A 26,099-nucleotide genomic window follows, 5' to 3' on the forward strand; every position below is an offset into this window, starting at 1 on the left:
GGATCCCCTACAGCCATTTTTCTATTCTGCTTCACAGTAAACCTTTTTTTAAAAAAAAAAAAAAATTAAAAAAAAAAAATAAAAAATAAAAAATAAAAAAAAAAAAAATTAAAATTTATTTGAGAGAGAGAGAGAGCATGTGTGCAAGCAGGGGGAGGGGCCGAGGGATGGAGAGACTGTCCAGCAGACTCCGCACTGGGCACAGAGCCTGATGTGGGGCTCGATCTCAGGACCTGCGCCTAAACCACGAGTCAGATGCTTCACCGACTGAGCCACCAGGTGTCCCACACGCAAACCATCTTAAAAGCCTGCTCTGTGTTGTGTCTTCAGACTCTCCCCTCAAGAGTAGGACACTACGGGGCCTGTATCCTTTTAAAGCAACCTTGTCTCTTGGCTTCTGACCCCACATCCCTTCAGTTGCTCTTCCTCTGGAACCTCCTGAGCCACCTCATGTTTCTCCTCCGCCACTTATCTTCCTGACCTCTGAATGGTCCAGCCATCTTCTCTTCCATCTGCCCTTTCTCCCGGGGTAAAGGAGAGAATAAAGGGAATTCCTCAGGCATTCCCACTCCTTTAGAGATCACCTCGACAAAGGGATGCTTTCCTGATTTTTCTGCCTAGCTCAGACCTCTCCCCTTCTCTTGTGATAGCTCAAGAGAAGCTCTATATTTGGCATTTCCACTTAGCGGTCTCACGCACGTGTCCAAAAAGAAACTCTTCACTTTCCATCCCAAACCTGCTCCTCAGCCAGCCGTTGCCATTTTAATAAGGGACATAACCATCTACCCGGTTGCTCAAGCCAATAACTTTGGAGCCATCTGGGATTTTTCATCTACATGCAAAATCCATCAGGAGACACCAGTGATTGTTGCTCCAAAATATATGTCAGATCTCTGCGGATCTCTCCATCTCCTGCTGGAGCTGGTTTAAGCTGACACACCTGTCCTCGGGGCTGGGAGTGGGGTGAGGCAAGCCAAGGGCCCGAGGCACAACATTTAAGGAAGCCTTCTGAGAGCAAGTGCCTCACTGCCTCATCCTAGCCCCAAGCCCTGCCCAGCCTTATCTCCTGTTCACCCTCCCCCCACCCATTGCACCCACCCACACTAGAATTCTTACAACTCGCTTGAAAATACTGAACTCCTTTTGGCCTTGGGCCTTTCCCTGGTAACACTCTCCCTTCTGCTCTTTCTATGGCGTCTCTTTATCCTCTGGACCTCTGACTACATTTTGTTTCCTCAGTAAGGCCTTCCTTGACCATTCTATCTAAAATAAATACTCCCTCCTCAAAATAATCCCTAGTACAGAGTACATAATCCGACACAATGGATTACATCTATTACAGTCAGTAATTATTTTTTCACTTTATATACTTAATAATTTAATTAAATTAATGTCCACCATTCAAAAGGAACTCCATAAAAAAAAAAAAATAAGGGAACTCCATGAGGTCAGTACCTGTGCTTGTCAATAAACCACTGAATCTTCACCGCTGAACGCCTGGCATACAGAATTGGTTTACAAATAGTACTAAGTGAATGAAGGGTGAATGAATGCAGGAATGAACCAGGTTCACCTCCCAGAAATTCGACTTACAAAGATGATTTTACTGAGATAGAAAAAGGCTTAATGGATTTCTCATTTATCTAACTAAGGGGTTAATAAATGTTTTCATGAAGATTAAATGAGATAATTGGCCAAAGCCTCAGCACAGTGTCTGGTACTTAATAAACCAAATTAAAAGTAGGATTAATTCTTAGGCAGCCTATGAAAATTTGGAAGATAGAGCTTGAAATATCATTTTTCACATATAAGGGTGATTCATCATCAATCCTCTTCACTAAATGTTTAGGAGGCCATCTATTTTGTGCCAGTCTCTGTGCCGGGCACTAGCACAGTTCGATGGTTCCTGTCCCCCAGGAGTCACATGGTGTTGCTACGTCACAGCTTTTAAGAGTCCACTGTGCACGTGGGCACGTGGCATCATGGAACTTATGTGCTGCACAGTCCACCTCTGTGATTGAAAACACGGTTGGTCAGGCTGGAGCTGCACACTGGGGGCCACAGAACATCCTCCTCTGTGGAAATCTACTGGGCTTGCTCTGAGTAACCTTGAGAGCTCTATGGGCAAAGGCTGGCTCATGACATTGCTCATCGACTGTTGCTACTAAGTTTTGAAATGGTCCATTTTCAAGCCATCTTTCTACCCACATCCCCACCCAACTCTACTTCCCAACGTTTGACAATCTCAGACTTAACCTTCCCGGAAACTCCACTGTGGCAACTTGGCGTCCAGGAAGCCATTCCCAGAACCCTAAGGCTGGGTGGTGAGCCTCTAAGCTGGCTCACCTCCTAGGCCTTGAACCCCTGCCCCTGCCTGTGTTGAACTGTCATTACCCACTTTCCCACGGGACCATGAGCTCCTTGAGAGCAGGTGGTACATCTTATTCATGTCAGCATACCTAGTGCCTGGAGCATATCAGATGGCCCCTAAAATTACAATAAATAAATGAGACTTCTGCTTTCATGGTCCAGGGGCTTTGTAGAGTTGGAGGGATAGCAGAAGGAAGACAATGGGGATGGGAGACAGAGGAGAATGCTCATACTGCTCTTCACCAACTATGCAAACAGATTTCTAAGATGTTCATGGAAATATAAAGCCTGTTTAAAACAAAACACCTCTGTTAAGACATTTTGCCAGAGATTAAAATAAGAGGGTGGATTAAAAAAAGGAAGGAGGACAGAAAAAAATGCTATGTACAACACTCTAGGCTAAAAGACTTCCTTCACTTCCCCTTAAGCCACCTTCAAATTACAGGTCAAGACCCAAGTGTGGGATGCAAAATAATTTAATGGACAGCAATCATCATTTAAAAAATATAAGCAGAATAGAATAGGACAGAACGGAAACCATCAGAGTATATCGCTTGTAGTGAGGGTAAATATTATCTCACAAAACTTGAGGTAAGTGTGTGCAGATCTATTTCTTACTGTGAGTTGTGGTCAATAAAGGTTGGGAAGCCGCTGCTCAGATGCTAGGGCTCTCGCTGAAGCCATGAAGGGTTTCCCAGGAGGAGAACTCTAAGGAAGAGGAAAGAAGAGGCAAATCTGTCCACTAAGGGGCTCTAGAGGAAAGATGAAGATCTCGAACGGTAAGCAAACATTTGGTACAGCCTCCTGGGAGTCAGGAGCTGCTGGAGATTGTGACTCTCAATCCCTCGGAAGCCAATCCACCAACACCTACCTTGCAGCGTGCCCACTAGCCCAGTACTAACTCCCGAGATGATGTCGCTAAGCAGCCATTCCTTGATTCGGTATTTGGGGAGCCAGTCCAAGATGGGCAGGAGAGTCTTCAGCACACCAAGGCCTCTCTTCCTTGAACAACTGTCAAAAGGCAAGAAAAGTGGGTTTCCAATACCATCTCGGGCACGACCAATTGCAAAGCACAAAGTTTTGAGCAGGACTGGGCTGATCTTTACAACCGTTTGGAAAAAGAATAAGAATTGCATGGCAAATACCAACGCTGAAGCGCTTGCCATGCTTTTGCCAAGAACTCTATCTACCCTTATAAATGCCTGCAGTAGAAAACACAGGATTAAGTGTCGCCTCCCTCTCTCCCACCTTTGTAATCCTCTGAGAAAATATCCCCACACAAGGACCCATTTTCTAGACCAGCCACAGAACGATCAATGTGGAGTCTCTAAATGGAGATTAATTTTCAGACTTCTAACCCAGGCGCCTTCTCCTACTCCTTTTTTTTTTTTTCTTTAAAGAAAAATAAACACACTCTCTTTATTTTGGCAACACAAGCTTGGAGCCAGTTTATACAAAAATCTTAACATGATAAATGTACACTTTGCTGCGCCTTGCTATTTAGTATTTAGTATTTTCTAAATTCAGCACCCTTTAGATAAAAGGGGAAAAAATGTTAAGAGTGGGTGGGCATTATCCTCATTCAACTGATTATTTAAATTATGACACAATTGGAAATTTTGACTTTTTCATATTAAGGAATTATTTTTTAGGTGTGATAAGGTAACTGCTTTTTTTTTTTTTAAAGAGTCCCTAGACACATATACCGAAATATATACAGACAAAAAGATATGCTATAGGGGATGCCTGGGTGGCTCAGCGGTTTAGCTCCAGCCTTCAGCTCAGGGTGATCCTGGGGTCCCGGGATGGAGTCCCGCATCAGGCTCCTGGCTTGGAGCCTTCTTCTCCCTCTGCCTATGTCTCTGCCTCCCTCTCTGTGTCTCTCATGAATAAATAAAATAAAATCTTAAAAAAAAAGATACGGTATATAGGATTTGCTTTAAAAAAAAAAAAAAAAAAGTAGGGATGCCTGGGTGGCTCAGCGGCTGAGCATCTGCCTTCAGCTCAGGGTGTGATCTGAAGTCCAGGGATCGAGTCCCACGTCGGCCTCCCTGCAGGGAACCTGCTTCTCCCTCTGCCTGTGTCTCTGCCTCTCTCTCTCTCTGTGTGTCTCTCATAAATAAATAAAATCTTTTTTAAAAAATAGAATGAGGACAAGTGGGTGGAGAGAGATAGACTTGGTCGTTGAAGCGGAGTGATGGGTAAAAACATGGAGAGGGGGATCCCTGGGTGGCGCAGCGGTTTGGCGCCTGCCTTTGGCCCAGGGCGCGATCCTGGAGACCCGGGATCGAATCCCACGTCGGGCTGCCGGTGCATGGAGCCTGCTTCTCCCTCTGCCTGTGTCTCTGACTCTCTCTCTCTCTGTATGACTATCATAAATAAATTAAAAAAAAAAAAAACATGGAGAGGGTTTCATTATACTACTACGTCCACTTGTGTATATACTTATGTCCTATAATAAAAGATTCTTTGGGCCCCCCGTGGCTCAGCGGTTGAGCGCCTGCCTGCAGCCCGGGGTGTGATCCTGGAGTCCCGGGATCGAGTCCCATGTTGGGCTCCCTGCAGGGAGCCTGCTTCTCCCTCTGCCTGTGTCTCTGCCTCTCTCTCCCTATGTCTCTCATAAATAATAAATGAAATCTTAAAAAAAAAAAAAAAAAGATTCTTAAAACCAAAGAAAATCTGGCAGCAGGTGACAGTTGTCTAGCTCCTGTCGTGGTAGCTGGGCACAGGTGGCCCGTTGGCGGCTGGGGAGGACGCAGGGCTCCCTGGGGGTCCCGCTGCCCCAGGGAGGCCCGAGCCTGGGCGTACACTGGGCGCCGCTGGGTCCCAGCCCGCAGCCCGCGCCTCCCGGGGCGCCTCCCCGGGGCGGAGAACGGTGGAGCCACCCGGCGAGCGGGAAGGCCGGCGGCCCGGCAGGCTGGCGACGCCCCCCGCGCCCCGGCCGCGCTACCTGCAGCCGCGGGCCAGGCTCTCCCGCAGCGTCTTGCGCTCCTGCAGGCGCCGCTCGTGCTGCTGCTGGAAGGCGAGCTCGCTGAACACCGGCCGCGACACCACGTAGCTGCAGCTGTACTCCGGGAGCGGGGGCGGCTCCAGCCGGCTGCGCGGCGCGTCCATGACCTGCGGAGGCGGGGGCGCCGCGGGGCCGGGAAGGAGCGGCCCGGCGGGGAGCAGGGGACCGCGCGTCAGCCGCCGCCCGGCGCCCCTGCGGCCGCCCAGCCCGGGGCCCGGCCGCGCACCTGCTGCTCTCGGCCCCGTCGCCCGCACCTGCTGCCCCGGGGTCCCGCGGTCCCGTCGCCCGCACCTGCTGCCCCGGGGTCCCGCGGTCCCGTCGCCCGCACCTGCTGCCCTGCCGGGGTCCCGGGGTCCCGCCGCCCGCACCTGCCGCCCTGCCCGGGGTCCCGGGGTCCCGTCGCCCGCACCTGCTGCCCTGCCGGGGTCCCGGGGTCCCGCCGCCCGCACCTGCCGCCCTGCCCGGGGTCCCGGGGTCCCGTCGCCCGCACCTGCTGCCCTGCCGGGGTCCCGGGGTCCCGCCGCCCGCACCTGCCGCCCTGCCCGGGGTCCCGGGGTCCCGTCGCCCGCACCTGCTGCCCTGCCGGGGTCCCGGGGTCCCGTCGCCCGCACCTGCTGCCCTGCCGGGGTCCCGGGGTCCCGCCGCCCGCACCTGCCGCCCTGCCCGGGGTCCCGGGGTCCCGTCGCCCGCACCTGCTACCCTGCCGGGGTCCCGGGGTCCCGTCGCCCGCACCTGCTGCCCTGCCGGGGTCCCAGGGTCCCGTCGCCCGCAACTGCTACCCTGCCGGGGTCCCGGGGTCCCGCCGCCCGCACCTGCCGCCCTGCCCGGGGTCCCGGGGTCCCGTCGCCCGCACCTGCTACCCTGCCGGGGTCCCGGGGTCCCGTCGCCCGCACCTGCTGCCCTGCCGGGGTCCCAGGGTCCCGTCGCCCGCAACTGCTACCCTGCCGGGGTCCCGGGGTCCCGCCGCCCGCACCTGCCGCCCTGCCCGGGGTCCCGAGGTCCCGGGATCCCGTCGCCCGCGGGACCCTGCTGCCCCGGGGTCCCGCGGTCCCGTCGCCCGCACCTGCTGCCCCGGGGTCCCGCGGTCCCGTCGCCCGCACCTGCTGCCCCGGGGTCCCGCGGTCCCGTCGCCCGCACCTGCTGCCCCGGGGTCCCGCGGTCCCGTCGCCCGCACCTGCTGCCCCGAGGTCCCGGGGTCCCGCCGCCCGCACCTGCCGCCCCGCCCGGGGTCCGGGGGCTCCGGGGGCTCCGGGGCTCGACCCAGCCCCCGCCCGCCGGCCGCCGGGGCGCTGTCCGCGTCCTGAAATCTCCCCCAAAGCCCGGCGGGAGCCCGCGCTCCTCTCGCGCGGCGCCGACCCAGGGCGCAGCTCCGGCCCCCGGGCTGGGCGTGGAGACGTCAGGCCCCGGTCCCCGGGTCCCCAGGCAAATTCCAGCGGCGGTCGCCGTCCCGCCGGGGGCCGCGTCGGGGCAGGTGCAGTGCCCTGGCGCCGGCCCCCCGCCCCCCGACCCCCGCCCCCCGACCCCGCAGACGAGGCCGCGGGGCCTGCCCTCCCGCCCGACCCCGCGCAGGGCCGGCCGCTGGCGGGGCTCCCGGGGCAGCGGGGCTCCCGGGGCAGCGGGGCTCCCGGGGCAGCGGGGCGGGGCGGGGCGGGGCGGGGCGGGGCGGCGGTCGGGCGGCTCACCTGTTCCGGCCGCGGGCCCGCCGGGAGTGCCCCGGGCCGCCGCGCCGCCGCCTTTATAGCGTCGCACGGGGCCCGGACACGTTTTATTTATGGAGCAACAGAGACACCTGAGTCGGAAAGAGGGCCGCGGAGGCCGCCGCCCTTCCCCTCCCGCACGCTTCCCCTTCCCGGAGCGCGGAGGCCGGGGGCGCGGGCCAGGTCGGGGCGCGGGGGGCTCGGGCCGGGAGCGACCGCGGCGGCCCCCCTGCTCCCAGGCGGCGCGGTCCCGAGGCGGCGGGCGGCGCTGGGGGGGGGGGGGGGGGCTGCGGGGACTCGAGGGTTTACTCCGGGACTCTGGGCTCGTTGTGGCCGCACTTCTGCGGGCCTGTGTGCCGCCTCTCACGGCCGAAACCGAGGGGCTCGGGATGCTCAGCGCTGCAGCATCTGCCCCCGGCCCAGGGCGTGACCCCGGGTCCCGGGATCGAGGCCCGCGTCGGGCTCCCTGCTTGGACCCCGCTGCTCCCTCGGCCTGTGTCTCTGCCTCTCTCTCTCTCTCTCCTCTCTCTCTCTCTCTCTCTCTGTTTCTCATGAATAAATAAAATCTTAAAAAAAAAAAAAAAAAAAAAACCAAGGGCCTCCCTTTCCTACCCCTGCTGACTCTGTGGTTCTATCTTCCTTCTCAGTCATCTGGGCAACTAAGGAAGGGATCGCGGGACTGGACAGGGATGGAGACTGGCAGGCAGTGGGGGGAGTGGGATCTGTCCTACCGCAGCAGGGTTCAGATCCTGCTGGGATGGATTCGCTAAAACTGACTGACGCACGTGAAGATGAAGGATGGGAGAGCTTCGTAGCTTGGTAAACGGGAAGACTATCCTGATTGTCAGTGCTCCGAAGTAAATACCCAAGCGACTGCAAAAGAGACTGTGGACCTTCTGGGCACAGCCTGCAGTTGCTTAGCTGGAAAATGCAGACCAAGACAATTCTTTAAACTCCAGGAAACAGAACTCCTCTGGGGAGAACCCTAGTGTAAATTCCCCGTAATTGTATTCCACACGGTGTGACCATGTGCATTTTTCTGATAAACGAGTCAACAGCTTTCAACAGATGCGCAAAAAACTTACTTGATCCTTAAATAGGGTTAAGGAGTGCCTGGCTGACTCAGTTGAAAGAGCATGCGACTCTTACTTAATCTCGGGGTCCTGAATTCAAGCCCTAAGCTGTTGAGTGTAGAGATAACTTCAAATAAGTAAAACGAATACACTTTAAACGAAGAACCGTTGAAGGGACCCAAAAAATAAAAATCAAGATCATGAACTTGAGAATCCTTATCCACTCACAGGGGAGGATTTGCTTGTACAGTTGACCCTTGAACAACACGGCTTTGAACTACACAGGACCACCCACCTATATGTGGAAATTTTCTCACGAGTACAGTACAATACTGTAAATGTGTTGTCTCTTATGATTTTCTTAACATTTTCCTTTACCTTCTTGTAAGAATACAGTGTATAATACGTAAGTAAGTCACAGATAATATTGACTGATGGTGTTACCTACGGCTAAGGCTTCCAATCAAGAGTAGGCTGTTTGGGGCAGCCCGGGTGGCTCAGCGGTTTAGCGCCGCCTTCAGCCCAGGGCGAGATCCTGAAGACCCTGAATCGAGTCCCACGTCGGGCTCCCTGCATGGAGCCTGCTTCTCCTTCTGCCTGTGTCTCTGCCTCTCTCTCTCTCTCTCTGTCTCTAATAAATAAATAAATAAAATCTTAAAAAAAAAAAAAAAGAGTAGGCTGTTTGGGGAACCCCGGGTGGCTCAGAGGTTTAGCGCCACCTTTGGCCCAGGGCTTGATCCTGGGGACCCGGGATGGAGTCCCATGTTGGACTCCCTGCGTGGAGCCTGCTTTTCCCTCTGCCTGTGTCTCTGCCCTTCTCTGTGTGTCTCTCATGAATAAAGAAATAAAATCTTAAAAAAAAAAAAAAGTAGGCTGTTCGTAGCCAAGTTTCTGAAGAATCCTCCAGCTTACTGGAGGATTTTCAACTCCACAGGGTTTGGAACCTATAACACCCATGTTGTTCCAGAGTCAACTGTGTATACCATTGGTTCTTAACTAAGGGCTATCTTGCCCCTCAGGGCATTTGGTAATGTCTAGGACATTTTTGTTGTCACGCCTGATGGTATGCTATTGAAAACTAGTGGATGAAGGCCAGGGATGCTATTAAACATCCTATGATGGGGTTCGAAGGCCCTCTAAGGTTCTGTAGTTATTTAAAATATACTTCTTGGGGCACCTGGGTGGCTCAGTGGTTGAGCGGCTGCCTTTGGCTCAGGGCGTGATTGCAGGGGTTCTAGGATTGAGTCTCACATGGGGCTCCCTGCAGGGAGCCTGCTTCTCCCTCTGCCTGTGTCTCTGCCTCCCTCTCTGTGTTTTTTCTCATGAATAAATAAAATCTTTAAAAATAAATAAATATAAATGGAGCATCTCTCTCCAAACATATATATTCATATATGTATGGTGTATAGGCATCGTATAGTATATGTGTATACAGTGCACGGGCATTTTCTGTAAGTGACACATTGTTGGACGTGTAACTCAACTACACTGAAATAGAGGCAAATATTTGTCTTAAAATTAATTCAGAATGTTTCTATTCTATACACCCTCACACCTAGCTTCGAGCTCCTTAAAACTCTCTCTCCTCCATGAACATTCCTTGATGCTCTCAGGCAGCATTAATCTAGTCCCTTTTCTGAATTCTCTTGGCCCCTTATCTGATTCTCTTTTAAGATGCCTTTTGCTATCTACCTTGGTATCCTGATTCTGTTTTCATACAAGTCTTATCTCCCTCTCTAGACCAAAACTTCTTCTTTTGGGAGAGCAAAACTTTTTGAAGGCAAGTACTATGCTTCCCTCAACCATCATTACCTTCTATAGTGTTTTCTAAGCAGATATACTCATACCCCAAACATATTTCTTTAAAAAATGAAAACTTAAATTATATATTGGTCTACAACTTTTTAAAAAAAGTTAAGTCTATGTCACTCATATCTTCCAGGGGAGTATATGGGGATTTTTCCTTTCGTCAATGGCTGCCTGGGATTTCATATCATCAGTTCATATAATTGGTTCCATGGTCGCTCATCTAGGTGACTCACAATTCTTAGTTTATTTGGACGCTCTATGCAAATACAGATATAACCCACATCCCACTCTGAAACTTCTGCTCCCTGTTACATGCTCTTTTGAACACTTGCAGTCTGGGCCAGTCAGCTCTGCGGACCACTCGTATCGGAACTTAGTGGTGGTTTGGTGGTGGTGGTAGTGATCAAACAAATAAGGAGTGGGGTAGAGATGTCAGAAGGACACAGGAGAGAATAGACTATCAACTTACACTAGAAGGCAAAGTAGCTTCCCTCGGAGAATAGAATTATTCTTTGAACCGCATCTTTCTATATAAGAATTTGGTTTAATAATCATCACACTGTAGTAAGTGCTGCCTGTACTTAAAGACATTGTTTTCTTCTGTTAAATGCCTTTTCCTTTTTTTTAAAGATTTTTTTTCATTTTTTTTCTTACCTTTTTCTTTTCTTTTTTTTTTTTTTTACAAACCCATGTGTTGAGAGGTGACTTTTAATAGATCGCAGCAAGGGAATCTGCTCTGCTACCTGTGAAACCCCAAAACAGAAGCAGGTTGTGTACAAAGGGATGTATTCATTTATTTGAGAGACAGAGTGAGGGAGCAAGAGCAGTGTGGTGGGGGAGAGAGGCAGAGGGAGACTCCTTAAGTAAACTCCCCACTGAGCACAGAGTGGGGGTAGAGGAGACTTGATCCCAGGACCCCAAGATCATGACCTGAGCCAAAATCAAGAGCCCGTGGCTCCAACAAGTGAGCCACCCAGGCTCCTTTTAAATGCCTTTTCTAAGAAAGAAAGAAATGGTGCATGGACAGAATGGCATCTCCCTTACAGGTTTCTATAAAAGTAGAGGATTGCTTTTCTCATAGGTCTGAATTTGGTTGTCTTTTAAACAGTGAGGAGTAGGATGTGATCACAGCTTGCTCTCCCTGTCAATTTACTTGTTATATTAAACACCTCAAATAACTCATTTAGGCTTTACCAACCAAGCTTCACCTGGTTTACACAGAGGTGGGTGGTTCTTATTTATCAGAATTTAATCATTTCCAGGACTTCTTTCCAAAGAGATAATGCATCACCTCAAAATAAATGTTAGACAATGTTATTGCTACTTTCCAGCACTTATTTAGTAGTTAATGCTGATTTAAAATGCATTTCTTGGGCAGCCCGGGTGGCTCAGTGGTTTAGCGCCGCCCTCAGCCCAGGGCCTCATCCTGGAGAGCCGGGATCGAGTCCCATGTCGGGCTCCCCACAGGGAGGCTGCTTCTCCCTCTGCCTGTGTCTCTGCCTCTCTATGTGTCTCTCATGAATAAATAAATAAAATATTTAAAAATAAAATAAAATGCATTTCTTATTTACCATTTAGGTATTTGAAGTGTAAGACAAACTATTAGAGCTACATACTCACTATTAGAGCTACATACCCGTTCATTCATTCATTCATTTGTTCATTCAAGGATTTATTAAGAATTGATTAGTGCCGTCCATGGATATAATGATGAACAAAAAAAGAAGCATAGAAACTGGTCTCATAACTGGGTGCAGCAGACATTCATCAAATAGTCACAAAATGTATACATTATTTTACATTGCTGATTCTTAAATGCACATTTTTCACATTTTATTAGGACTCATCTTATAATTGATTGTATCCTGTAGTTCAAAGAGTAGAACTTTTTTTGCCCTTTTTTTTTTTTTTTGCAGTTTTTTACTTTTTCTGGTCCAGAGGGCAAATTTATGATGTAAATTCTTACTTTCTTCTCTTCAATTTTTAAATTCTCTAATCAGAATAAGTGCAAACTACTGGAAATGTGCAAATAATGTCCCAAAATCTGGTTTCAGGAGAAACCTCAATTTTGATGTTTATCATCTTCTACTTTTGAATTGTAACGTGTGTAGCTCATTTATTATTTTTTTCTGTAGAATTGAATTGAGTCACTTCTGTTTGGAGGCAGTGTTTGGAACTCACTGTTGTTCACATTGCAAAGAGAAACACTGTTCACATCTCAGGCTGGTGTTGGTGATCAGTAGAAAGTCTGAAAAAATCAGCTGCCTGGGAAAGTGGCCATTTTCGCTGGGAAAATCAAGTCTAATCCTGAGCACTTATTTTCATTTTGCTTGTTGACTTTCTCGACAATAGATGCTAAATTTCTGCCATATTTATATGTAAAGAGAACTTTCACTCACCTTTATGATCTCTCCTCTGAACAACTGATTGAGCTTCCTTTCAATAACCATACAATTTCATATTCAATAATTCTACATTTGTTCCCTGATTGTTACTTTTTCCCCCTCTCCAGATACAAGATATGCTGCTTGAAGACAAAAATCATATGGATATGTCTTTTATACAACTAAATGCCTATAAGTGGACAAGTTAAAAATATATTAAAATAGAAAAGAGCAATCACTTCCTTTCATATTGCTCCAGATAATCACTGTTAAACTTTGATTATTTCCTGCTTGTCTTTTTTTTGTTTGTTTTCCTACTGTAGTCTTCTTTTGTATCTCTACACAGTACCTTGGCAAATCATGATGATGTAATAGGAAATGAAGAAATACTTGTGACATTATTGATTGGTTGATCTTTAATGAGGTAATCTTGAGAAATTGTTAGATAGGAATGAAACTAAAAAACTGAGAATCCACGCTTTAAAAAAAATAATTCTTTCTAAGACTGTGTGGCCATGCATTCTAATTTAAAACAACTTTCAGGGACACCTGGGTGGCTCAGCAGTTGGGTGGCTGCCTTCTGGTGCAGTTGTGATCCTGGTATCCAGGATCCAGTCCCACATCAGGCTCCCTGCGAGGAGCCTGCTTCTCCCTCTGCCTATGTCTCTGCCTCTCTCTCTCTCTCTCTCTCTCTCTCTCTCTCTCGTCTCTGCCTCTCTCTCTCTTTCTGTGTCTCTCATGAATAAATAAATAAATATTAAAAAAATAATAAAACAACTTTCAGTGTCACTAAAAATGTTTTTTTATATAATTCTATAATGTCTCAGATAGTAAAGGAAGAACCACATTCTTTAATATGAGTCCAAATTTGACATGTTGGAAATTTGTCCCTCAATAGTATGAAATTTTAAAGTTATCCTTGCACATTTTGTCCTGTGGTTTCTCAGTAGAGAGAGAAAAGAGAAAATTAAGGAATGTGGCGTGTTGTTGAGTAGGATGTTTAGGTATTCCATTCACTCATTCATCTACCCATCCATTTATTCATTCATTTGGTGAGTATTTATTGAACTCCCCCTACATGTGTCGGACCCCATCCTAAGTGTTAGGGATACAGTGAGCAGGTCTGATAAAGTTCCTGGCACCAAAGAATTTCTACTCCCATGGGGGAACAGTAACTATAAGCAAATACATAAATCAGATAATATTCTAGTTGTGATGAAATCTATGGGAGAAATAAACAGAATGATGTCACGTGGAATTGCTGATGGGGAAAATGCACAGCGCAGAGAGTGGGGGAGGACTGCTTTAAACGAGGTGATGTCATCGGAAGAGAGATCTGAAAGATGAGGAGACAGCCTTCCTGGAAAAGGAACAGCAGATGCAAAACCCTGAGTCAGGAAAGAGCAGGCTATGCTTGGGAAATGAAAATGAAGGCAGGTGGCTGTAACCCAGGAAAGTCAGATCTAGAGATAGCAAACTGGGAGCCCTCCACAATAGTATGCAGCAATTACACACAGGCATTTTGGGAGGGGAGGAACCGACAAGGCCAGATAAAAGGGCCAGCGCCAAGCCCTTGAGAGGTCATAAAGGAGAATGAAAGACCTCTTTTCTTCTGTAAGATGCAGATGATCCTTGGATTCAGGTGGCTAGGAAAAAAAAAAATCTCGAATACTTTGACCTCTTGGGGGGATGAGGGTAACAGGGTGACAGGCATTAAGGAGGGTACCTGATGGGATGAGCACTGGGTGTTATTACGCAACTGATGAGTCACTAAACTCCACCTCTGAAACTAATAATACAGTATATGTTAATTAGTTGAATTTAAATAAAATAAAATACCTTGAACTCTTTGGAGAACTATTTTCTGAATAGTTGTGCTGGTAGCTGTGTTTTTAAATGACACGTATAAAAGGGAAAAAATTTAGTATTTAGAACTTATTCAATTGTTTCTAATTACTGCATGTATGAGTAATAACTTTACTTTTGGGGGGCTGATGGTGCCTTACACTCAGTAGGTTCTCCTCAGTAGTTAAGATAACTCGTGTTAGATCTGAGCAGACATTGATCCAGCCAATGACTCTAACTGCTTTTGGTAGAAAACAACAGCATATTATCTGGGACAGTTTACCTTTCTTTTTTTCTGGCTGGCTGATTGCTACTTTGCTTTATTAAAAAAATGGTTTTTAAAATTATTTATACTCCCTCTATTGAACTACAAATTAGTAACAACACAATTAATCCTAGAATCTGCGAATTCTTCATTAAAAAGCAAGCCTTAAATATCGAGAGAGAAAGCCTATCATACAGAAAGGGACAGATTGGTAAGATGAGCAGAGAAGGAAGATGAGGGAGGTTGAAGACAAAGAATCAAAGGACTGGGAACGGGGATCCCTGGGTGGCTCAGCGGTTCAGTGCCTGCCTTTGGCCCAGGGTGTGATCCTGGAGTCCTGGGACCCAGTACCACATCGGGCTCCCTGCATGGAGCCTGCTTCTCCCTCTGCCTGTGTCTCTGTCTCTGTCTCTCTCTCTCTCTCTCTCTCTCTCTCTCTCTCTATATATATATATATATATATATATATATAAAATGAATAAATAAATAAAATCTTTTTTAAAAAAAAAAAAGGACTGAGAACAGGGTGGAAATTTATGGCATTATTTCCACTGAATGTGCCATATTACCCAGTGTGGTATGACTTGAAAACTGAACTGCTTTTGAGCAGAAGAATTTCCTTAAGGTGGATATTGTTATTCCCATTTTACAGATGAGGAAGTACACATAGAAAGGTTAAGTAAGGGATCCCTGGGTGGTGCAGCGGTTTAGCGCCTGCCTTTGGCCCAGGGCACGATCCTGGAGACCCGGGATCGAGTCCCACGTAGGGCTCCCAGTGCATGGAGCCTGCTTCTCCCTCTGCCTATGTCTCTGCCTCTCTCTCTCTCTCTCTCTCTCTGACTATCATAAACAAGAAAAATTAAAAAAAAAAGAGTTGAACAAAGCTGATGGATACAAAATTATCTAATAAAATCGATTATGAAAAAAAAAAAAAGAAAGGTTAAGTAATTTGCCCAAGATCACACAGTTTGGCTGACCTGGAATGTGAACCCAAGCAGTTTGACTCCAAAGCTGACCTTTTTTAAATTCCACCTTCTTCTGGAGAAAGAGCTTACCTCTGGAGAGCTTTGGCCTTGTCGGTTCCTCTCACCACTATATCTTGAATTTCTAGTCCTATCTTCTCCATTCATCCTAGGCTTCATTCCTGGTCCCTCTGCTAGGTTTCAGTGTTTAACTCCTCTCTTTGTTGTTGTTGTTGTTTTTTTTTTTTAAGATTTTTTATTTATTTATTCATAGAGACACAGAGAGAATGAGAGGCAGAGGCACAGGCAGAGGTAGAAGCAGGCTCCATGCAGAGAGCCCGATGTGGACTTGATCCAGGGTCTCCAGGATCACGCCCTGGGCTGCAGGCGGCACTAAACCGCTGCGCCACCGGGGCTGCCCTAACTCCTCTCTTTGGATATAATATTTTAAAGTGTGATATGCACGGACAATAGATAGTAGGGGGTACTAATAAAGTTGATAGATAGACATGAACATGGAAGGGAACCCGAAATGATTAATAGATGAAAAAAAAAAAAAGGCAAGGTGAAGGAAGTGTGTATAGCATGCTCATAGTCATATCAAGGAAAGGAATATACATTTGTGTATATTAGTCAGAGTCCAAGCAACAAAGCATAAGACCTGAAAGACAGTTAATAAAGGGACTGTTTATAGAAGTGTGGGCAGGTCATGGAAAATCAACAAGGCAGTGGTGAAGCACCCAAGGGCTAGCTGACGGGAGCTGTCAGCTGTCTCCTGTCTGAGAAGACAGCTGCCAGCATTTCTAGCCTGAGGGAAGAGGAGGTGGGAGCTCTTACCACAACCCTGAGGGTAGGAGAGGGCCAGCTGCCCAGCAGGAACTGTGGCCCTTAATAAAGGAATGGAAGCAGGCCAACAAGGAAGAAGCTTGGGGAATAAATATCCAGATTTCTCCGCTTCCTTACTTCTCATCTTTTGCTGGTTGGATCTTCCCCACCCCTTCTTTCTCCATTGCCCAAAATCTACTGGAAGAAGCCAGACAGCTAAGGAGCCAGACAGTTTGTTCATTTGCTCATACGGTCAGTCCTCAGGGCACAGAGCAGAGTAGAGAAAGAATAGTGAGGGGTGAATTGACAATATCTCCTTATATAAACAGAGTATTTAAAAAAAAAAAAAATAGAGTATTTCTAGAAAGACTCATCAGAAACAAGGTTCTGATGGAAGCAAGGGACTTTTTAAACAATACATTTTATTTTTAGAACAGTTTTTGATTCACAGAAAAACTGAGAGGATAGTATGGAAGAGTGACCATATACCGTATAGCCTGTTTTTCCTATTGGCACCTAAAATTTCTATGGTATACTTGCCGCATTAAAAACAAACAAACAAACAAACAAACAAACCAATATTGAGGGCAGCCTCAGTGGCTTAGCGCGGTTTAGTGCCGCCTTCAGCCCAGGGCATGATCCTGGAGACTGGGATCGAGTCCCGCGTTGGGATCCCTGCATGGAGCCTGCTTCTCCCTCTGCCTGTGTCTCTGCCTCTCTCTCTCTCTCTCTTTCTCATGAATAAATAAATAAAATCTTTAAAAAATATATTGATACGTTATTATTACCTAAAGTCAACGGTTTGTTCAGATTTCCTTAGTTTTTACTAGATGTTAGTTTTCTGTTCCAGGATACCACATTACATTTCTTGTTTCCTTAGGCTCTTCTTGGCTGTGACAGTTTCTCAGACTTCTTTTGTTTTTGATGACCTTGACATTTTTGAGGGAATCCTGGTTAAATATTTTATAGGATGCTTCTGAATTGGAATTTATCTGATTTTTCTCAGACTAGTGTTATGCTTTTTGGGGGGAGGAAAACCATACAGGTCAAGAGCTATTTTTATCATATCAAGGATACACAGTATCAGTATGACTTATCATTGTTGATACAGTATTGACCTTGGTCACCTGGATAAAGTAGTGTTTGTTAGGTTCTCCACTGTAAAGTGACTCTCTCTCCCCCTACGTCCTTTCTATAATCTCTTTGAAAAGAAGTCACTATAAGCTGGCCACACTTAAAGAGTGGGGAGTTAACCTCCATCTTCTTGAGGGTGGAGTTATTTATATAGATAACTTAGAAGTCTTCTGTAAGAGAGATTTGTGTCACCCCCCCTTTATTAATTTATTCAATTATTTATGTCAGTATGGAATCATGACTTTTTTTACTTTGTATTAGAATCTAATACTACTTTATTTTGTTGATCAAATTATTCCAGCTTTGGCCTTGAAAGCTCTTTCATTTGGCTCCCAAATGTCCTTATCAATGTAGGGTAGTTTTTGTTTTTGGAGTACTTCCTTACTTTCTGTCATTGTAAGGTGCTCTAGGTTTTCCTCCTCCTCCTCCTCCTCCTCCTCCTCCTCCTCCTCCTCCTCCTCCCCCTCCTCTCCTCTCCTCCTCCTCCTCCTCCTCCTCCTCCTCCTCCTCCTCCTCCTCCTCCTCCTCCTCCTCCTTCTTCTTCTTCTTCTTCTTCTTCTTCTTCTTCTTCTTCTTCTTCTTCTTCTTCTTCCTCTTTTTAAGTAATCTCTACACCCAGCATGGGACTCAAACTCGAGTCACACACTCTATTGACTGAGCCAGCCAGGAGCCCCTTCAGGCTTATCTTGTATATTTTCTATACCAGTCTTTGGATCTGCCAATTCTCTAAGGAAACCCACACAATTCCTTTTATTGGGAAACAGTATTAGAAACCAAGATGTGGGCTGTACATGTGCTCATTGCTGCTGGGATGTCATTGCTGATAGAGCAAAGAAATACATGTGTGTATTAAGAAATACTATGATATAACATTTTCTATATTATGTATATAAACATATCTATAGTACTTCTATACGTAACCATCTGTATCTCTCTTAAGCTTAACATAAGTTCATACTAATGAAGAAACTTATTTTTTGCCCTATTAATGTCTTTTTTTTTTTTTTAAATTCATGAGAGAGAGAGAGGCAGAGACACAGGCAGAGGGAGAAGCAGGCTCCATGCAGAGGGCCTAATGTGGGACTTGATCCCAGGTCTCCAGGATCACACCCTGGGCTGAAGGCGGCGCTAAACTGCTACCCCTGAAATGCCCTATTAATATCTTAATAGTTGTGGATTACTAGATGAAAAAGTTCTATTGAAAAGGTGCATACATATAAAAACCTTGTGAATCAAAGGAGGGGGTGCCTGGGTAGCTCAGTCAGTTGGGTGTCTACCTTCCGCTCAGGTCATGATCCGGAAGCCTGAGATTTAGCCCTGCATCAGGCTCCCTGCTTAGCAGCCTGCTTTTCCCTCTCTGTCACTCCCCCTGCTTGTGCTTTCTCTCTCTCAAATAAATAAATAAAATATTTTAAAAAAACAAAAAAGAAAAGTCCATAAAAGCTTGCTTCCTGCTGAGAAGGTACACTCTGAAGCAGAAGAAAACTCATTTACTAAAAATAAAATAAAACATATTAGGGGAAAAATATATTGGGGCAACTGGGTGATTAGAATAACTCATGTGAATTATTCTTCCATAATGATCCTCCTATAGATTTGTATGTTGCATGAGGACCTCAACATAGTCAAAATGGAATTAATTATCTTCTTTCAGACCCATTCTTGAATCTGCTGCTTTTCCTGAATTTCCCATCTTTGTGAATGGCTCCCATCCATTCAGTTGCCCAAGGCAGAAACTTGGGACAACTCTTGATTCTGTCTTCCTTGTTGCCTTTGATGTCATTCTACTTGTCAAGTCCACATTTTTAAGTAACTCTCTAGTTCCTCCAGTTTTTTCCATCTTCACAGCTATGGCCTGGGTTTAGGCCAGGGGTGCCCCCAAGGCAATAGTCCCCTCCTAGTTCTCCCTGCTTCTCTTCTTGTGCTACTCACAAGTTATTCATCAAAGCAGCCAACAACAGTTGTAAAAATGGGTATCTGGTCAGGTTTGTCCTTACCTTAAAATTTCTCAAAATGGCTCTTCATCATCCTCTTCTATCCACCCATGGTTTTGAGTGAGCGCTCTCTGCCTTGGAGGCTTGCTTCTTCCTCTGCTTGGGACTCTTTCTCCCTTTCCCCATCCTTAGCTTCAGTCTTGGCTTAGTTGCCCTTTTCATGGAGCCTTGCCTAATAGCCAAAGGCCAGGGTCTTTGTTCTTCCTACATAGGTCATAGCACTGTCTCTCTCTCTCTTAAGTAGGCTCCATGCCCAACGTGGGGCTTGAACTCATGACTCTGAGATCATGAGTGGCTTGATCTAATGAGCCAGCCAGGTTCCCCTTGGCACTCTTCATATGCATGCACTTACCACACTGAAGGGTACTTGTCTGAATCCATTATTAGGCTCTAACCTCCTCAAAGGCAAAGGCTTTATCAGGAGTGCAGTGGAGTCAGACTATCTGAAGCTTCAGTTGTCCAGAACCTGGCTCTGTCATTTTCTACTTGTGGGCAGTTACTTTTCTTCCCTTTGGTTCCATGTCTTCACCTTTAAAATAAGATTGTATGAGAAGAGTACCTACCTAACTCATGATGTTGATGTGGGAATTAAATGCAACGCCTGGCACATAGTAAGCCCTTGATAAACGTTAGCTATTATAATTGAGTTTTGGAACCTGGGGAGTAGTTCGAGTTAGATCCTGGTGTATTTTGAGCTTCATTTCAAAAAAAGGTACGTGAGTGTATGTATATATGTTATTTGATGTTGCCAGGAATAGCTAATTTTATCTGTCAAAAATTTCTTCCTAGCACGCTCTTTTGAGTCATGGATTTTGGCTTTTAAGTAAGCTAAAGGTTGTTCATTGGGAGAACGGCCAGAAAAACTTATCCACGGCTTTTGAATCACATGTTGAACAAATCTGGCATCACAAGCATCAAGCTGCCTTCTGTTTCTAATCATTTTTCTTTCTAATTTAGTTTCTCCCACCAAAAGGGATTATAATTGATTTTCATTGCAGAGTCCATGGAAGATGTCACAAGATGTAAAGGCAATTATTTTCAAGTAGATGGAACCCATATTTGCTGAGCGTCACCACTGGCTCTGTCCCAAATGCTAAGCAGTAGCAATACTTCTCTGGCTTGCGACGATGTGCACTCATCTGAGGAAACTGGCATAGGTCTTGGCTAAGAGACTTCTTCTTTCTTCTCACCTACACCTCTGACATTCTTAAAAAAACAACAACAAAAAAACAACAAAAAAAGCAAAACCAAAAACAGAAACAAAAAAACGCAAGTGGTAGCATCTTATTTATGAAAGCCTCTCCAAGAACATACTGGTCAGTGGTCTGGCCCTAGAAGGCTTGAATCCAGGTCCTATCTCAAAATAGACTTGCCTCAGGGAAAATCACTCTTCTAAACTACACTTCCCTTCCTTTCATCTCTTTACTTCTCAATAGCTCCCCTCCTCCCCTTTCTCTAACCTGCAGAAAACCTCCCTCTTTTTGAGTTCCCATTTTCTGCTCTTTCACTCATTCTTACCATTTCCTAAACCTAGGCATTTTTCCTGCTTTGAAACTCCTATAAAAAGAGGGGAATCTGGAAATGATTTTTGTCAACATGAAAGCCAATATATTGTAAAATAATAAACATTTACAAAAAAAATTGCAAACACAGCAAAGAACACATTTGACATCATCTTTAGATGTGCCAATTCCTTTTGGATTTGTGTGTTTAACCCCCAGTAGAAGTAAATTTCTTGAGGGCGGAAGCTTATCTCTGTGATTCTGGGTGTGTTTCCTGGTCAATCTCACAAAAAGAAGGAAGTAATAATCATTCTTCACATTGTTGTGATAATTAAGTATAGTGAGAGAATTTTCTACACCACAGTAAAGTGCTCCTGTCTTTCTTTGGTTTTGAGGGTCTCCTCCACTGGGAAAGGACACGCAGCATGGATTGGGAGTGTGGATTCTGGGTTTGAGTCCCTGCTCAGCAGTTCCCTAAGGAATTCAGGAAACATACTTCATCTCTTCATGTCTCATTTTCCTTGCCTGCAAATTGGGAATGATAATGGTCTTTACTTCATAGGTTCTTGCAATAATTAAATGATGCGGAGTAGGTAAAGCAATTAGAACCTAGCACGTGGGGAGGACTTGACAAATGTTGGCCGCTCTTATTAGCATAATGCTCAGTGTAGAGTAGGTGCCTAAAAAATACTTAGGATGAATTGGAAACAAATTCACAGTGTGGTCCTTTTAATAAGCAGATCAGCTGGGGTAACCTTGATTGCTACCCAATGGTTGTCTTCTTTTTTATTTAGTTTGCCAATTTATCTTACACCTGGGCCTTGTAAACCATTTGATGGACCAGTTCAAATTGCATTCGGGTCATAAAAATCAAAAATTGTTTGGAAGACAAAAGCCAGAAGGAATTAGTAAGTGGAATTATAATCAAATAGGAAAGGTGTTTAACGTGGGTGAAGGAGAGATTCCCACCGGTATACATCTTATTTAAAATCTTAATTAGAGTTCTGGAAAAGGCAAAGTCATATGCTAATGTAATGTTAATATAATTACTTTGGGGACAAATGGAAATGCTAATACGGGCTGAGGACCAATATAAAGAAATCTAAATAAGGCTTTTTTTTCTTCTAAAGAGCTCATAATATATTATAAACAATCTCATTAATCTGGATCTAAACATTTCCAGAAAAGTAGAATACAATTGTTCACTCAGTAATATTGCTTTCTTTTCAAAAATTTTTTTTTTAAATTTTGATTTAATTTTGTTACAGTAGGAAGAATAAGATAAATAGCAATCCTCAGCCCCTTCCCCCAGGTTCCCTCTCCTAAAGGGAACCACTTTTCAAATCCTGTAGCTGATTCTTTCATGTGTATGTCCACATCTCTAAATCATATTCATGCATTTTTAGGTTTTTTGTTTTTTCGGTTCTTTGTTTTTTTTCCATTTTTCTCACCAGGTGAGATGAGGATTTAGCACTCTTTCCTGTGTTCCCACTAATGCCAAAGCCCTGTAGACCACGTTTCTCCACCTCCTGAGACAGGGGCATAATTTTGGCTAGATTTATAGTGACTATTCACATTATTATAATTCTATTTTCTATTCACAAGGGAGCTATGTGGTAAGCTGCTATTATTTTTTATGTTCTGGACTTATTTTTCTGGTGACCCTTAATTTCAGTTGTCTTGGTTTTTTTGTTTATCTTGTGTTATTTGCTTAGCTTTCTATGACCGCTAACACACATCACTACCGTAACCCCAAACCCTCCTCCAGTGAAACTGATGTTTCCTTTCAGTATGTTCATTATGTTCCATATGTTCATTTGCATCAAGCATTTAATTAACCTCATCTTGAAAAAGCCTCTCACAGGGTCACCTGAAGAGCTTCACAGCTAGAAATCTGCCTTTCCCATCATCCTGTGCTTTTCCCATCTGTGCTCTGAGCACATATCCTTTTCCTGGTTCCCATCTTCCTCTTCCTTGGTTTACTCATCCTTTAGGTGGAACACATCCTCTATCCACCTGCTTCCCGGTGAAAAGATGGGTGGGAGGTTAAATTTTTGAAAACTTGCAAGCCTGGAAATGTCTTTATTCTATACTCATACTTGATGTATAACATGACTGGGTATAGGATTCTGGGTTGGAAATAATTTCCTGTCAGAATTTTGAAAGCACTGCTCCACTGTCTTTATCATGTTCTAGCATCCCTTTGGAGATCTGAACTCATTCAGATCCCTTTTAACTGGTGAAACAACAAAAACTGAACAGAGTAAGTTTTAAGATTGAATGGGTTTTATTAGTCCATTCCTAAATTGGGTGGCATCCCATCTAGCAAGTAGAGGGGAGCTCCAAGAGGCTGCAGGAAGGGAAAAGGTTTTGAAGGTAGAGAGGGAGCAGATGAAAGGAAATTATGAGCAAATGATCGATCCATTGTTTTAGGCAAGGTCACTCTCCCAAGGGGAGTGGGGGTCTATCAGTAAACTACCCAGTTCTGACCAGGAGATTTCCATGTGGACTGGTTAAAGGTTACATTTCTGGGGACTTGAAACTGCAGTTAGGTTAGGTATCAAGTGTTTACAGATTTGGGGCTTTAGCCTAAGTGACGCCATTTTGGACCTGGTTTTCTTTTAAACAGCTTTCTCCCCAGAAACTTGTAGAATCTTCTCTTTGGACTTGGTTCAGTGGTGTGGCTCTATTTTCAGGTGCTGTGCGGGGGATTTGGTGGGCTCTTTTCCTACTTTTTTCTAAGGGCTCTTTGTTACTTTCTTAAAAAAATCTGTTTGGGGCACCTGGGTGGCTCAGTGGTTGAGCATCTGTCTTTGGCTCAGGTTGTGATCTCGGGGTCCTGAAATGGAGTCCTGAATCAGACTCCCCACAGGGAGCCTGCTTCTCCCCCTCTGCCTGTCTCTGCCTCTCACTGTGTCTATGAATAAACAAAATCTTTAAAAAAAACTTACAGCTTCTAATTCTGATTTTGTAGATGGGCTGAAATAAGAATTCATGGCTTCTCTGAAGACAGTAAAGGTTTAGTTATTATTTTTATTTTTTAATGTACATTTCTTCTTCCTGTATGCTTTCTATTTTCACCACATTTTTTTTTTCTTCTGTTTGTTTTTTGGTCTCTATGTTTTCCTATTAGGGGCTTTTCTCAGATCTCCTCATGCTTCAGTGCCTGCTCTTACTTCAAGTCAGGGCCTCTGAGCTGCCTGGGAGCTCTAAGTGGGTGTGATATCCCATAGGGTGAGCTGGCTGTTTTGTGGGAAACCCCTGATGTCATCATCCTTGTCAACATCATTAGGTCTTTATCTTGGGTCTAATAGATTCCCGTCTGGAGAAACATTTGTTTGGTCTTCTACTTGGAAGGAAGAGACTAGCTGCTATCATTCTGGGTTGAGCAAGTTCTGCAGTGTAGTATGCAGATGTCATCTACTTAACTCTTCTCTTTTTTATTAGACACTCCACTCTCCTTTCCCCTCTTTAAAGATGAAAACTGTTGTGTACTGGGGTGAGGGAGGCCCATCACCCAGGAATCTGCAGGGAGAGAGGGGCATCTAGAGATCTGTCCTCTTTTGTCAGAAGGGGCCAGCCAATTCTCAAGCCCTGATGATTTGGTGGCTTCAACGGACAGCTTTTCCCTCTGAGGAAACAATTCCTTCTTCATCAGTTATAGTAAGTCAGTACCACATGTTCATTGGCTCTGAAGCTTTTACAAAGTTTCTTGTCATGCTCACTTTATCCCTGTAGTTTCATGCCTTAAAAAACTGCCCTTCCTTTAGTATCTATGCAGTTTAGGAGAGAGTAAAAGCCTGTGTTCAATCGGCTATTTTTTGCAATTCTGCTTTCTCTAGGGTGAAAATCCTACATCTGATATTTTCTAGCATTTGGAGGAGTTTTGTAGTTAGTTGCCTTCAACTGGAGAAAAACCAAAGACGGCATACTTCTGGGCATGCTAAGCTCGGAGTACCAACTCCCTTTCAATTCTGAAATGTACAATTGTGCTTTGGCTTCCCTCACAAATCATCTGATTAAAAATAAAAATTCTCCAAATGGAGAACCAATAAAGAGTTACAGGAATCTGATTGCAAAAAAACTTTTTCCAAAGTACTTGGCACTTATGGGGCACCTGGTTGGCTTGGATGGAGGAGCGTGGGACTCTTGATCTTGGGGTTTTGAGTCTGAACCCCATGGTGGGCCTTGAGATTACTTGAAAAAAAAAAAGTAACTGGTACACAATTTCTTCACTGTGGTAGACATCATAACGGTCTTCCAAAGAGGACTGACTATATTCTAATCCCCAGGAAACTGGAAGTATGTAAAGTTATAGGGCAAAGAGGAATTAAGGTAGCATCTGGAATTGACAAATCAATTGACTTTATGATAAAAGGATTACCCTGGACCATCTGGGTGGGCACAATATAATCACAAAGGGTTTGTTTTGTTTTTTAAGTATTCTCCATTCCCAATGTGGGGCTTGAAATTATCACCCAGAGAGCCCAGAGATCAAGACTCATATATTCTACCGACTGAACATGCAGACAGCCCTAATCACAAGGGTTCTTAAATGAGAACAAAGGCAGCAGAAGGTCAATGTCAGAGTAATGTGGTATAAGACTGACTGGCCACTGCTAGCTTTGAAGGTAAAGGAAAGGGCTGTGACCAAAGAAATGGGAAGCTGGAGAAAGCAAGGCAACAGATTCTCCTTTAAAGGCCCCAGAAGGAACCAGCCCTGACTATGCTGATTTGAGGCCTGTAACACTCACTGCAGACTTCTAACCTCCAGAACTGTAGAGAATAAATTTGTGTTGTTGTACATCACTAAATTTTCAGTAATGTGGGATCCCTGGGTGGCGCAGCGGTTTGGCGCCTGCCTTTGGCCCAGGGCGCGATCCTGGAGACCCGGGATCGAATCCCACATCGGGCTTCTGGTGCATGGAGCCTGCTTCTCCCTCTGCCTATGTCTCTGCCTCTCTCTCTTTCTCTCTCTGTGACTATCATAAATAAATAAAAATTAAAAAAAAAATTTTCAGTAATGTGTTACAGCAATGACAGGAAACTAGTATACCTACTATAAAATAAGTGACTGTCATTTAGAGCCCTTTAAATTTTGAAGGTTTCAGCAAGCTGATTACATTATTTTGCCTTCTCATTTCTTTCCCAGAAGTAGATTTATGCTTAGATTTAGAGTTAATGAAGTTTAAGCTTTGGGTCTTTCAAAGCACATTGGAATCCTCAGGA

The 26,099-nt window shown here is 45.3% G+C and overlaps 1 protein-coding gene across 2 annotated transcripts in view; it reads right to left on the minus strand.

Annotated features, from left to right (window-relative positions):
• Positions 1–7,119, minus strand: part of SLC26A4 (solute carrier family 26 member 4) — a 50,761-nt gene extending 43,642 nt beyond the window's left edge. Inside the window, exons 1-3 of one of the 2 annotated variants that reach the window (XM_025449573.3) lie at positions 7,063–7,119; positions 5,321–5,487; positions 3,242–3,381 (exon numbers count right to left, since the gene is read on the minus strand). In XM_025449573.3, the coding sequence (XP_025305358.1) occupies positions 3,242–3,381; positions 5,321–5,484 (304 nt within the window). In that variant the 5' untranslated portion in view covers positions 5,485–5,487; positions 7,063–7,119. The remainder of the gene's footprint in view (positions 1–3,241; positions 3,382–5,320; positions 5,488–7,062) is intronic. The other variant, XM_025449574.3, reaches the window with a different exon arrangement.
• Positions 7,120–26,099: the final 18,980 nt, after the last annotated feature.

Source organism: Canis lupus, chromosome 18, assembly GCF_003254725.2.
Source record: "Canis lupus dingo isolate Sandy chromosome 18, ASM325472v2, whole genome shotgun sequence".
Classification (NCBI taxonomy): Eukaryota; Metazoa; Chordata; class Mammalia; order Carnivora; family Canidae; genus Canis; species Canis lupus.